This window comes from Nyctibius grandis, chromosome 5, assembly GCF_013368605.1.
Source record: "Nyctibius grandis isolate bNycGra1 chromosome 5, bNycGra1.pri, whole genome shotgun sequence".
NCBI classification, from domain to species: domain Eukaryota; kingdom Metazoa; phylum Chordata; class Aves; order Nyctibiiformes; family Nyctibiidae; genus Nyctibius; species Nyctibius grandis.
The window spans coordinates 56,131,826-56,146,896 of NC_090662.1; the positions used below are offsets into that span (position 1 = coordinate 56,131,826).

General features: G+C 37.2%; 1 protein-coding gene across 17 annotated transcripts in view; it reads right to left on the reverse strand.

The window, feature by feature from the left end:
- ANKS1B (ankyrin repeat and sterile alpha motif domain containing 1B) overlaps nt 1-15,071 on the reverse strand; it is a 465,181-nt gene that overhangs the window by 205,227 nt on the left and 244,883 nt on the right. For 14 of the 17 annotated variants that reach the window (XM_068400473.1, XM_068400472.1, XM_068400471.1 and 11 more), the window contains exon 1: nt 9,981-10,181. In XM_068400473.1, coding sequence (XP_068256574.1) covers nt 9,981-10,181 — 201 coding nt within the window. Of the gene's footprint in view, nt 1-9,980; nt 10,182-15,071 lie in introns of those variants that run through there. The other 3 variants (XM_068400458.1, XM_068400457.1, XM_068400456.1) reach the window with 1 other exon arrangement.

The following is a 15,071-nucleotide window of genomic DNA, read 5'->3' on the forward strand; positions in this document are numbered from 1 at the left end:
CAGCATGTTGATAAAGGCTTTATGGATTTCATTGCTTTTGTCATTAAAAAAGTTAAAACTGATGCTGGGGTGTTGGTACCATAAAAAAATATATGGGCATGGGGGTTGGGAGAAGGAAACATTTTCACCAATATTTGGGAAAACAGAAGATCTCTAAACTGAAGGAGAGAAAGTTTAGGTGCCCAGGAAATTTAGCAGCAGTCAGGCAAACTCTATACCAGGAATGACTTGCTTGTATGGCAATTCCAGTCCATCATATTCTAGAACAGCTTTTAAAAGGTAGCTGTAGTTTCACTAGCAAAATTAATCTTGTCTCCCTTGTCAAAATTTAAATTATTTTTGATGGAAGGAAAGCTTCTCATCTACAAGATGAGAGGCACAATGCGTTGTACAATGCATCTGTTTCTTTACTGGTTTCCCTTAAATATTTTGTTCATCTCCCAGCTGCACAGTTACTTCATTTTTCTTTATTCTCTTCCCATTACATTCCATTCTGACATTCTGTTCACTTCCCCATTTTCTGCCCACCAGACTCGCTACTGATGGCAGTAACTATCTGTTGCTAATAACATCACCATCCATTCTCTTCTTGAATAAGGCATTAGTTGTATGGTGAAAGGTTGACAACAAAGACATCAGGAGTCTGGAAATCTATACTGAGGATGAATCCTGTGATCTAAAATACATATTGGTACTATATTTGTATTTTTTTTTGTCCTCTAATAATTCATTGATTCTCCAGGAGTTCTCAAAGATGATTGCTAAATGATCTAGTATTTCCTCTTCAGTTTCTTAAGACTCTTCATCAAACATCACCTAACCTAGATGATTCAGATATTTTAATTAACCAAGTACTCTTTTATCTGCTTGCACTATGCACTCCCTCTCTCTTTTTCTCCCTCTCTCTAATATCTCAGTGGTCTTCATTAACACTGTATTTCACTAATTCTCGTGCTTTGTTCTTTATGCTAAAACTAACATTACTGTTATCTGACTTCAAGCTGTGGTCATAACTTTCTTAATATTCCTTTTAGCTATGACATATTGATAAAACCTTTTCTGAATATATCCTACTCATGTTGTTAATGAAATGTTATTTTCTCTCCTAATGTTTTCCTTACTGTATTTTGGTTATTTACCTGTTCTTTTATGATGTATTATCTCTTTTCTTTATTTTCGATTGTTTCCATTTTATTCATCTGCATTAACACTTGTTCATATAACTACATGAGTTTTTGTTACATCACCCAGTCTTCCTTCATAAAGGTTAATATGTCCAAGAATCTTATGCTTATTTCCAGTTATCTGTTAGTACCCATTAATCTTCACCCGATAACTCCTTCAGAATCCTACAATGTGATTATCTGTAATCAAGCTCCTCCTTATTGCTGTGTCCTTCAAACATCTTTAACCGAGTCAGGGAAGTCTGTCATTGCTTGAAATTAATTTACCTATTGGTCCAGATTCCATTTAATCGTTTCTTGTTGGACAATATTGTTCTAAAACAGTAATACACACAACTGTATATTGTCTTTCTTTTAAAATTCCTTTTATTGTTTTTTTTGGTTTGTTTTTTTTTTTATTTTATTTTATTTTATTAAGAAGTATTCCCATGTGAAACAACTAGGAATAAGCTGTAACTTTCTATTACATACAGGCCACTGGTTTCAAGTCTACCATTGCCTTCCATTGCAAAGCTTTCCATTATTTACCTACAATGTAAATACAATTATAAACTGATTGTCCTTTGAATCTTCAGTTTTTCACTCTGAAGAGTAGAAACTCTTAGACTTTCCGCCTCTCTTATCCTTTAAACTTTCTGTTATTTTTAATGACCTTTACATATTGTCTTGTTTTCCATGTCTTTCATAAGTTATGAAGAATAGCATTATGTACATCATTCTATACACAAACATTTCTAATTCTTGAAATTTATCATTGTCCTTTTTGGTAATAAAATCAGCTGAAAGGTTTTGGCCTTAAATAAATACATAGCAAGAACATTAGATTGGCATTACATCTCTAACTAAAATGTCACACTTTATTATATCATTATTAGATTTTTCACCTGCTTTATCAACCTAACTTTCAGATGAAATATTTGCTACTAGTTTCTCATAAACTTGTATTTAGGGCCAATAGACAATTCCTCACATATGTAGTCTCAGACTACAGTTCATCAGTGGTTGTAGACTGAGATGAAGGTCAGTCTCTGCACTAGGCGGGCTTTTAGCTTAAGCACAACATTTCACATTAACATTTAACATACTGTTACAACAGATGGGACTAATCCCAGTCCTCAAGTACCATACTCACAGATACGTACCAGAAATAGTTTCACTTTTAGTGGTGACTGTACATGCAATGGCTTTCAACATCTGGATTTGGCCCTCTGTTCTTAGTGAGGGTAAGACTAAGCCTGATGCATCAATATGTACATTGGACAAGCTCTTTTCTCTCAGATTGCTCTAGAGTGAGCTTTCCAGAGGCACGTATACACTGGATGTCACTAACCTGAATGGCAGAGGTGAGTGGAAGGGCATTCCACTGCACATACTGGCACTTGAATTGTCTACCAAGTGTACAGCCTGAAGTCCTGCCTGTGTGCCTTGTATGTACAACCTTGTGTGGAGCAAAATATAAATAGAGATGGCCAAATATTCCAGAACAACCAAAGAAACCCTTACCTAAAGGTAAACTTAGCAGAACCTAGCAGACAGACAGATGGACCCATACCTGATTATACCTTCAAGATACAACTGTCAAGACAGGTTTATATGAAAACACACTCCCTCTGACTCTCAACAAATCCACCGTACCCAGGATGCCTTAATGAAGTCAACAGTCTGTTTGGACATGGGTTCCTTGTGAATCAATTGTTCAAGTGAAATACACAAAAATTCTGCCTTGTTTTTCTTTCCTCTGTCGAGCAATCATTACTGCTCAAATTTTCATAAAGTCCTTTGTCAAGTGCAGGATCAGTCACCAGACTGCAGTGCCTGTGCTTTTCACACACACACACATTACATATATAGATATATAAACATGAAGCAGATTCCTCTAAAATCCCTTTCCACTGGGGAATGAGCTCTGCCTCTCCAGATCTATATGCGTTCACATAGGATGAAGTAGAGCGGTCTGAGACCTCAAGACAGAAAGACAGTGCAAACACTTGCGATATTGAGGAGTACATTAATAAGCCCTTCTCTCTCTTGACCAGCTTGAGGAATAGCATGGCAGAAGCATTAACTGGAGCATGTGGAATGGGTTTATTTGTTAGATCTGCTGCTATTTCAGGATGACAGGCACAGTCTTCATCTCTGGCACCCACCTGAGCATTACTTGCAGGTTTTATAGTAAGAATCCCTACTGGGATGAAAAAGATGATCTTGAAGCCTCAGGGCTGGATGTTCCGAGGGAGGAGAAAAAGCTTTAATAAAAATACTTTGTGTTTCCTTTTCAGTGAACCCTGGCTGGATTCTAGCCCAAATTGAGCCATTGAAATTTTTGTGTCTACATGATAGCTTAAGGAGATCTAGTAAAAAAAATCAATACAGCCTAGACAGTGATTCAGCTGACCAGGTGAATCTACTTTAATTTATCCTAAAATAAGTACCCTAATAGTTAGTCAGCCAGTCAGCTAAATTGCATTCCATGCTCCATTGGCTTTAATGACTGATTAGGTGCTTCACCTAGTTGCCCACAGATACGAATTTAGTGTCATTTGAGGTGCTGCAAATGTACATTGCCTGGAATCCAACTGAAGCTCCAGACGGGTATGGGTTTTTCACAGATCCTGTACCATATATTCCAGGCCTACACAGATGTCTCAGACATCTCAAGTGATTCCAATACGTGGGCAACTGAACTGAGTCCTAAACACCTACTGCCTGGTACACACGTAGATGTCTGTATTTGAACTTTAACTCTGCCCAACCCTATGTTTGGCTAACAGGTTGGACTAAGGGAAGAGCTGGTCTGCCTCAGGAGCCACAGTCGCAAAAGGTTACTGAGGTGAAGGAGAGGAAGACTCAGAAGAGAGTAGAGTGACAAAGAGCCACTTTGCTCAGGGAAGAAGCCAGGGCCACACTGGCACTGAGAGGAGTGCCACAGTCTTAGTGTCAAGTTCTGTAGATCTTCCATGAATCTAAAAGCAAGTCCTGGGGTTTGCAAGTGAGGTCCAGATGAGGGGATTGAAACTCATGGTTCCAGGCATATATTCTAAGATTTTACTAGATGTACCAAAAATCTTAAACCACAGCTTATTCCAGCATCAGTGCGACTCATATTCCTGCTACTCTGCTAAAGAAGTGGTTTGCTGCATATCACTGACTGCCAGTTTTAAGGTTGCCTGAAACAGTTCTTAATTTCTGGGTAAACTACACACACACAATGCTCTCTGAATCTTCTTATGCTTCAGGTGATACATGAGTGCCCCGACGAGTCTCTGCAGTAGCCATTATGGGCCTGGAGAGCTCAGAGCCTGGATGTTGCAAAGGTTGATCTGCTCTCCTAAGCACGTTAGGAGTTGGCTTCTGAAAGTCACTAAACTCACTACAGACTAGAACCCTTGTCAAACATTGGCCTCTTTTTCATCATATGCAGCATAGCTAATTTAAGAAAGGTGCTGGCAGACTGACTCACTCTTTCAAGCTTTCATCTAATGCTCAAGTCATCAATCTCTGCACCAGGTGTTTTTGGATAAAAGCTGTGGTGGTCTCTATGAGTGCAGGACTTGGAGCCAATGCACATAGAGAATTTCTTTCAGGTGCATTTCACTCTAAAGAAATAAAAATGCTTCTGTCCTTTATATCTGATACAGAGTTTAAGATCCTCCAGAGAGACTAAAGGCAAGAAGAATTACTGGGTATTCCAGGACAGCAAATCCCAGGAATAACACCTGAGAGAGGACAGTCTCCAGATAAACTTCAGCTGACTAATAAACCTCCAGACCTAGTAAAAAAAAAAAAAGAATAAAAGAAACAAAACAAAAGAGAGAGTGGAAGAGAGAAAGAAAATTCAAAACTTAACTCAAAACTAAATCTAAAACAGGCAGCTAAGGGGAATGGAGAAGGTAGTCCATGCCTAGCGCTGTGAAACCAGGTAAATACATGTGCAGGTAAGTTCATAGGTTGAATACAAATACAGAAAATTATTAGAAGTAAAAGAAACGCATATGCAACTAAGTTACTAGGTGGAAACTCAAGATATTCAGTTCCTAGACATGTCACAAGCTCTGTGTGATCTACAACATTTAAGATTCATTTTTGCTGCATAAACATCAGGACTCTGGAGCCTTCTCAGATGCTCAGCGGTGTCCCACCCAGACTCCAGCTGCTAATCCTAAAGGGTCTGGCTGTCTCTGGTCCGCAGTAATATCTGTCATCCCTGTCTGGATCTCCTGGATTTCCTACAGTATCTCAATTGGTACTAGGTCTACGATGTTTAAGCAACTGAATTGATCTGTTAAACATTATGTTAGCAGCTATTTTAAGAACTAACGCCTCTTATCTCAAATGTATAAGCATTTTTAAATGCCATGAAGATGATCAGAGGGCTAGAGTACCTCTCCTATGAAGACAGGCTGAGAGAGTTGGGGTTGTTCAGCCTGGAGAAGAGAAGGCTCCGGGGAGACCTTCTAGCAGCCTTCCAGTACCTGAAGGGGGCCTACAGGAAAGCAGGAGAGGGGCTTTTTACAAGGGCATGTAGTGGCAGGACGAGGGATAACGGTTTTAAACTGAAAGAGGGTAGATTTAGATTAGATATTAGAAGAAATTCTTTACTGTGAGGGTGGTGAGACACTGGAACAGGTTGCCCAGAGAAGTTGTGGATGCCCGTTCCCTGGCAGTGTTCAAGGTCAGGCTGGAATGGGGCTTTGAGCAACCTGGTCTAGTGGAAAGGTGTCCCTGCCCGTGGCAGGGGTGTTGGAACTAGATGATCTTTAAGGTCCCTTCCAACCCAAACCATTCTATGAAATTCCACCCTGCAGTCACTCTATGCTTTAGTTTCCCAACAGTGAAAAACAGAGAATTTAAAAAATTACTTAGGCAATACTCAGACCCTCAGGCAACGCAAGCCATTTAAGTACTTGAAGGGGTAGAGGTGCATGTCTATAAGTTCACAGCAGCCATGAAAGTCTAGTGTCTAATGTCAATTCAGGTTACTAACTGTTACTAGTGAACAATATTTTGGAATGTCAAAAAATATAATAAAATGCTTCATATTTTTCTGTTAATTCATTTTAGTTGCCTGGTCCCTCTTTCTCTCATACAGTGTTTACAAATCTTTTTAGGATACATTATCTTCATCAAATTGCAATATTAAGCAAGTGATAAAATTTCAGAATAACTTAAACGATTAGAACAACCTATAAATAGATAGTCATATGCAGTCCTTAATCAGAACTAGTCCCCACTGAGAAGTGATTTGATTGAACTGCTTTTATCTCTGTGAATCCAGAATGGAGTCTTTGATGAAGCTCCAGAGTTTAGAAAGCTGCATGCAAGGATCTAGTGACCTCGCACATTTGTATAATTTCATCTGTTTCTCTGCAATTTAACTTTTTTTCTCAGCATACTGAGTTATGTAGGCCTGCGAGTCTGCATAAAGATTATAGCTTGTCCCAGGAATATCCGTGGGACCTATGCATCAAAAGATGTTCACGGATTCATTAGGTTTCCTTATTGTTTATATCTAGTGCATATACTGCAATTTATGACTGATCTAACTGCTTTTTTGCACTTTAGAATTAGTTTAACTGCAAAAGAGCTTTTACATTATGAAACTGCAGTATCATCTGCACCTTCAAATATAGAGTATCTCTGCACAAAGTCACTACAAATTTTTACATCTGACAGACTCTGCAGACTTTTGTTGTGTATTACACAACAAAATATCAAAGTTAATAATGACTGCATATATATATATAAGTATTCAAGTATGATTCTACTCCTACATGAACCAAGTCTTAGGACTGAATCTGCTTTGGGCCTACTAAATATTATGCAAGTGTCATTCCTGCATGACACTAATAGTAGGAAGGAACTGCACTTGCTATGTGTGCAAATATGCTACAAGTAGAAATAAAGTAGTTCGTGAAAACACAACTGATTTTTTAATGCTGTGTTTCAACCTATTTTTAAAACATATATTGATGAACTATGGAAAAAATATTCATAATGTAAAGTTAATAGGAAACAGGCTGTTTCTTACTATAAAGTCCACACACTTCAGGTAACACAAACAAATCTTCCTAATTCTAAGCACAGCCTAGTGAATAACTTTCCTAATGCCCAAGGGGGACTAAACACAAGGAGTTAATTTCTATGAGCTAATGAATGATTAACTGTGAAATCTTTTTATCCGAAAACCACTTTTTTTATTAGAATGCTAATTTAATTAATAGAATTTTGCTGCTGAGAGTAGTATAAATAGGATATATTTGTTCTCAGATGTATGTTGTTCCATGGACATTAATTATATCATTGTGATAGTCCCTCTCCTGTTCTGAACATCTAGTAAGACCTGTACTACTAAATCGTACTTAATAGGAGTGTGATGGTTGTTGCTTAGGCAACAGAATGAATAAATGCAGGTCAGAATGTGCTTCCAGAAAAACAAAAGCAGGGATATGGTACAGAATAAAGAACAAATATGTCTAACTGATTTTTACTGCATTGAAGTAATACAGTTGTTCAATGTAAAGCAGCTAACCTATCTGAAACACTTAATTTAATAAGGTTGCAAAATATAGCTTAATATGCAAACCACTTTAATAAAGGTAAAGCAGTTCTCATATTAAGGAAGACTACAACACATTTAAGTTTGGAGTAATCTGAATTTTTCTCTTAGCATAGCAGTCTTTTTTCTCTCATTTCCCTATATACTTTCCAAGTTTAATTTTCTCTCTAACATTTTGGCTAGAATGGAAAATATTTTAAAAATCACTCATTTAAATTTTCAGAAAAGGCTTTCCTTACATGATGCTGATATATGTAAAAGAGTATTATACAAAGAAATTGGTGTTTTCTGATCATTTTTGTTTCCAATAAAATATGGGAACTATTCAATTTCTGGTACAAACAAAAACTGAAATATGTAACAGCATGATGAACAGTGTGAAATCAATAAATTAGGAATTATTAAATTACTGAAATTATACATTTTTTATTACTAGGCAATTTTCCAGCTTTTTGCTTACCATTGCATTTAAGAGTCTAATCTTCCATTCACATATGCATTCTACCCCAACTGATATTAAGAGTAATTATGTATTTTAGCTGTGATATATATTTAAGAACAAACCCCTTCAGTAAAGGCTTAAATTAAAATAACCAGAAAACATGAGCTAACATACAAGTATGCAGGCATAACTTAATCTGCCCGATACCTGAAAAGTTTGATTTGCATATTGTATTGAATAACAGAATCTGGTATGTGATTTATATGTTTACCGAAGTGTACTAGTAAGAGACGCAGGAAATGAAAGTCTCATAAATTCCCCCAGAATGTGGTTCAGAGCCCTTCAGAGCCAGGGGATGACTGGAAAGCCCTCCAGGGTAGTTTCTTTGGCTTCTCTGGTGCTCATCATTTACCTGTGGTAGGCGTACCCCTCTGCATTTGTTATGCCACCTACAGCTCCTGGTGAACAATTTCCCTCTGTAGTCTCTTTAAGACTAAATGATCATCTACTTATGTAACTAATGCTACAATATATATAAGAATACGTGGCTACATTTTGGGAAACTGTAGCTTGAAACACATTTTAGAATTTTTTTTTTACATTGCGGGGCTGACAGTGCACCCTTGCAGCTTTGTTTTCAAGAATATTTAAAGGTAAAGTCTCTAATGATTTTTAGTGATACAAGCAAAAAATCACATGGCAGCCATGTAAAAACAGCAAGAAACCTCTACACTATTATAATGTGGAAACGGCAGAGATCTGTGCCTTAATTTTCTGATCAGTAACCCACAGGCACATAATAATGTTGGCAAAAGAAATTAAGTAGGAAAAACACAACTCATGATGATTTTACAGTCATAATATTCAGAAAGTTAGAACTGTTCCAAGATATACATGGTTACTAAAAATATCTTAAGAAGGGGTGATTAATAATATTTTAAACTTTGATACTTTATAAGAAATATAGTCAGGACTTTTGCAAGAGGTTCAAGTAATGGGAATACTGAAGCAGGCAGAAAAGTTATTATATAACAACCTTACAAGTAAGCTTCTCTCTTTACTGTCAATATTCATTTGAATGGAAAGTTTGTGCATGACAGGTCTATGTTACTTTACACCACATGGTAATACTGTAAATTCTGAAGTACATACAATTTTATTTCATTCATATGTTCCTGATAAATGCCTAGAGTTAAAACATGAAAATGGAACTATTAAAAGGAATGCATTACTTTTCCACATAGGGCATATGTTTCAACAAGTGAATCCCACAGCCTGATTATCTAAGATGCAAAAACATTTAACTGAGGCATCCAGAATCACTTGCAGATGCATTCACTTCTTTAAATAATTTTCTGGTATTAAAATAACTCTCAATGCATTGCATGTTATTTAGTTATCACTTCAATGATGTTAATGTTTAAATGAAAGTAATAACGTGATGTATTGCAGATAGGGGTGTTTACAGCTTTTACATACTGTGAAAATCCTGCAATGGATTAAAAGAACTGTGCATTTTTCTTTTTAATCTGAAAATTGATGAGGGGGAGAGAGAGCCCTAATATTCAGTTTTTCTTTTATCATATCTCTGGCTAGAGTATTTTGTAACGTGTACAATTTGGAAGTTTATACAAGGACAGTTTATATATTAATTTAGCTAGACATAGAGAAGTGAAACACTAAACAGATCTTCTTAGTGCAATGCAGAATAGCTCTAACGTTTTTATGATCACATAAGAGACAGACAAAAAAGGCAGCTACAGTGTATATACACAGCTATGCACAGAAGATTTCTTACCATAAATTGCACATTGTCAAATCCATTAGCCAGCAAGTGGTTTTCGTACTGAGGTAGCCCAATATTTTCCAACCATTGTCCCACTGTCTGGACAGGGCATCGGGGTCCTGTAGGAGGGTGAAGAGGGAGGCGTTTAAGCAACGAATAACCATCCACTGGATAATAGCGGTAGTCCTGGGCTGAGAGGTGGCATTGCCACATCGTGTTCCTGGGAAAGTTGGTATCAAAGGAGCCCGCCAGCTTGACAGATTAATGTTTTCAGCAAGCAGAAAAGTCAGAAGTAAAACATAGTTTACAGGGCAGTATATAGCATAAGATCTGATCCTAGCTCTACATTTCTTAGTTATTAATCTTTACTACAGACCCAGTACGTCATACAGTGGTGGGGGGGGGGGGGGGAAGCATATCAAGCTGTCAGCTAAGCTGTTCTCCGTTATATGTGATTGTTGGAATACTCCACAATGAGCAATGCACTGCTAGCAGCAAGAATTCTTTTTATCAAGTACTCCTACACTCATCAGTATGCAGCTCCATGCTTCTTGCTCCCCCTCGCTCGCTCCCCTTCATTACCCAGCCTAGGCTACACCTCGCATTTTCAATAATAGTCATCAGATAAGGCAGATTTTTTTTTGTCTGCAAGCTGTAAGCCTGCTGCTGCTGCTTCCTCCTACACACCCATCCAAGCGTCAATCTTGAATGATGAGAGCAGTCAAAACAAATGCAGAAAATAGCAAGATTCAAAAGCAACCTAGAGCACTTAAATCTGAATAGAATCTTCATACCAGTTACACTTTCAATATCTGTTTGTTGTAGATTTTTACATTTCACAAGACATTAGGAAATGCAATACATAAACCATAGCCTATGGCATGGTTTACTATGCCTTCCCCTTTCCCCTTTTAATATAACATAGTAGTGGTCTGCATCTCTGCTTGTATAATAGCAAAACCCTTTAATGAATCGATAATGAATACATTTCACAGTTTCTCTCCTGTAGCACAGCAAAAGACATAAACGGCACAACAATTTTAGTCAAAGTAATTAGATTATCTGCATGATTTCTTCAACCGTAAAATATTATAATACACAAGAAAACCTTCATGCCAACATATAATAATTCAACATGAAAAGGTCACCATTTCAAATGAATAATTAAAAGAATATTTCTGCTAAATAAAATTCTAAATTTATGTCCTTTTCTTACAAAAACATGAATGATAGCAGGCAGACATATGAGAGTTGCATAATTTCTAGAAAGGATGTATATTCTATCAACTATAACTGGAAAAAATCTAATAAAAGATAATTAATTTAAAATTAAAGCAAAGTTCGTTTTCTGCACAAGAAACCAAATACCTCACGATGTATTTTCCATCAATGTTTCATTTTTGAGACAGTTTCTCTCAAGATGGAAATATTTTACATCTTTGTTCTGAGAGGAATGTTTACTAAACTTTTGCTTTTCATAACAGGATCTAAGGACTTAGCAAAAAAGGCAGAAAATGGGTATATTCAGGGTACAAGTCTAAGAAGAATCCTGTCCAGTAGAACTTCATTTATTGAACACATTAGTTACTTTTCTTTGTTTTTCTTGTCCGTTGTGAATCTCAAGCAATGACCATCTCTAAGGAGGAATTTAATTCCAAGCATAAGGAAGTTATAGATATCTGTCAAGGGCATCATTTGGGATTGATGATACTATGGCAGAAAACTGTTTCATAGAAATCTAAACCTACAGCCTGACCGACACATTATAATACAGAGTCTCTGCAAGTGACCTGCAGAGGCTTCCTGAGCAGTCGCAGAACAGACTCTAAACTTACTTGGATATTTAAAATTAACAATACTACAAGAGTTTCAACTCCAGCCTGACTAGTCCTTGGACTAAAACTGGATGACCTTTCACTCTGATATTGCTGCTTGGATTTGTGGAACATCTCATGCAAACTGAAGTCCATAATGACTTTGTAGAGTAATTTTAGTTGAGCCATAGAAGATCTTTCATGAGGTTGGAAAGTTGCCTTAGACAGGCCTGTTATGAGAGCTTACATTACTCCAGGTCTTCTTACTGATTTGATATGTTACTACATGAACTATGAAAGGTTCATTAGGTCTCTCAAAAAAGTACTGAAGGCTTATCAGGCGCTGGTAAATCTGTAATTGCTGGAGAACTTTTAGGAGCTTTCTCAAGTATTTAAGAACAATAGCATGTAAATATATGCAATATAGAGCATTTTTTTTGGTAAGAGTACAGTGTGCACAAATAGCTAAATGTACTTCAAACAGATTAATGGATATTTTTTTTTTTCTCAGAGAAAGTAGATATATCAAATTGATAAGAATCTCAGTCTCATGGAGATACAAATACATTTGTTCACACTCGTCTGTAAATCTTCCCTATTTTGCAGAGTTTTTTCTACTGTGAATCAATATCTTTGTACATAGAGCATAATCCCTTTAGGGTTGTGCCCAGTCAGTAGCAAGGCTGTAAGGAGGAGGGTAGGCTATGTTGAGTTGAAATATAGTGGACTTTCCTTGGGTAAGCAAATTTGAAAGGCTGGGCAAGCTCTTCAGAGAACAAATTGAGAACAACATTATCCTAAACAAGATGAGAATTAAATCCTTGCTGAATTTTTCTTAGTTGATTGAGAAATCATGAATTCCTTTGAAAAGGATTCCTGACTTTGTCTTCCCCTTTCCCCATAAGCAGAAAAACTGATATCAGAAAGAGACCTAGTGAAGCATAATCCCACTCACTGAAAGGATTATGCATGATTGACTCTTGTGTTTCCCACACATACATAGACACAAATGTCTCTGCATCTTGTGTCCCCCACCAACAAAAATGTTCTGCCCACAAGAAGGCACAGCCAAAAATCAGTATACCAGTTTCATGGTCAAACTGCTTCTTCCTTACCTCACCATAAACAGCATGGAAGTTATGCTGCCAGTGATGAGAAGTGCTTGGCTCAATGCCTAGCAACAGTGTAGGCAAAACTCAGTTTTTGAGTGACTCCCCAGACACATTTCCTCATATAGCTGTTGGTACTGTGTCTAACTATCTCCATGGCCCCAGCACTGGATGTTTATAGCACTGTTGGTCCCACTGCACACTCTCCTCCAACTCTGTCCTCTGCCAGTATAACTACATGTCTGAGCCCATCAACACAACATAAGGTTGCTCAGTAAGGGGAAAGAAAATAAGGAGAAATACAGTCAGCTTTTCGCCTTGTCGTCATCCCTGACTATCGGACTCATTGCTAGAGTACCATGTTATCTGTGAGACTTTTTTTTCCTCCTTCTTCTGCCAAAGGTAGTAGTGAGGCAAAGGCAAAGGAAGGCACAGAGCAGAGCCAGGAATGTGGGGATTAGGGTCAAGTCTTTTGTGATGGGAACTTGCAGCTCTTTAGATCTCTTTGTTCTTTGCCAGTTCAGGAGACTTAGAGGGGCTGCTTGGATAGTTTTTCCAAGCCAGTGCAAGTGGAACCTGGAGCAGGTGCTATTGCTTTCAGACTATAATGCTATCTCTTCATTTTGCTAGTCTACGATTCAGTGCCAGCCCCACCAGTGTGCTTCTGCAGGCAGTGCCTACTTTGCCTGTGCCTAAAGCTGGTCCTGATATTGAAAAACATAATGCAGACTGTATGAGATGGTCTCACCTGCAACACATTTACATACTACTGTGCTTTCCTACGATTCCAAAGAACGTAAATCTCATGATAATCCTTCAGTGATACCACAATCAAAAAATATGTACCTATTCCTGCATGAAAAAACTGACACATAAGTCACTTACAGGGATAGCAATGCTTGGTTCTTTCTTCTCCAAGGCAATAGAAGAAGCACATTGAAGTGATGTCTGCAAGAAAGATGCCATCTGGTATGCTATACGATAATTTCTACAAGACGTCTCGTTCCCAGTGAAACTCAGAATATCTTTATTGTGGGGTTTGGAATTGACTGAATCTGTGATATCAGAGAGCACATGATTTCAAACATGTTGTAAGGCAGATTTGCTCTAAATACAAAGGAATTTAAGGTCTCCTCTATTGCCTCTACTGTTAACAATGTGAATTTTTCTTTCGTGATTTTTCTTTATTTTTCGAGTGAAGAAAAGAAAGAAATGGAGTGATTATTTGTAGAGGAGGTGCTTCCCCAGTCATCACGAATAGATTATTACAAATAATTTTCTTAAGTAACTCAATACCTGTTGAACATTACTAAACACTTCTGGTGTTAAGAAATCAAAACATGGAGAATTTTAGTAGCTACTGACCAAGAAATTTCTGAGTGGAGACTACACCACAATATGAAAGGATGAATCTTTTAAGTAAGTAGGTAGACAGTTTAGCAGAGCTGGGGAAGAAATTGATGCTAGAGAAAGTACTGTAAACTTTTTTTTTTTAATTAAAGCTTTCAGCCTTGTCCAACACTAAATGGGATATCATTTTCCCCTTCGTATTTATGATTTCAGCCGGATAAAAAAGTTATCTTTTGACATCACAACAGAACTTGTGCTACAGCAGAGATAGCGTGACTGAGTGTTCTAGTGAATAAACTAATCTAACAACATGTGTTCCTGAAGAGGAGATAAGAATAGCTAGGAACAGGATGTTGTATGAGAAAAACTATGCCTAACATCCAGCAGACAAATAGAATTAAAGAAAATTTATTATGGGAGAAGTATAGCAGGTTTCAAGAAGTGTATGCAAGGTTCTGCTTTATCTTATGCATGTCAGTTGTATTATTAGGCTACTCAAAATGCTTAGATATTAAATCATCTTTTTCATAAAACTCTGAAAAACCTGGATGCCCTACATAAAATCTGTAACTTCTGTCAGCAGCCTAGCTCTTTGGATGATGATGCCACTTCGGATGATCATGTTTGGTGATGCTAAATATTTTCCTGAAAGTACTTTTAGAGATATTTTTCATGGCATATACAGAAATAAAACAAAACAAAATCAATAGAAACAGCTTGAATTTAAATAACACTCTCTAGTATCTATAATCTAAAGGTTCCATTCCATTGCTTATGTGTGGCTCAGAATGCACAAAAATAATTCTCAGACCACAGCTAATGTACGCTAA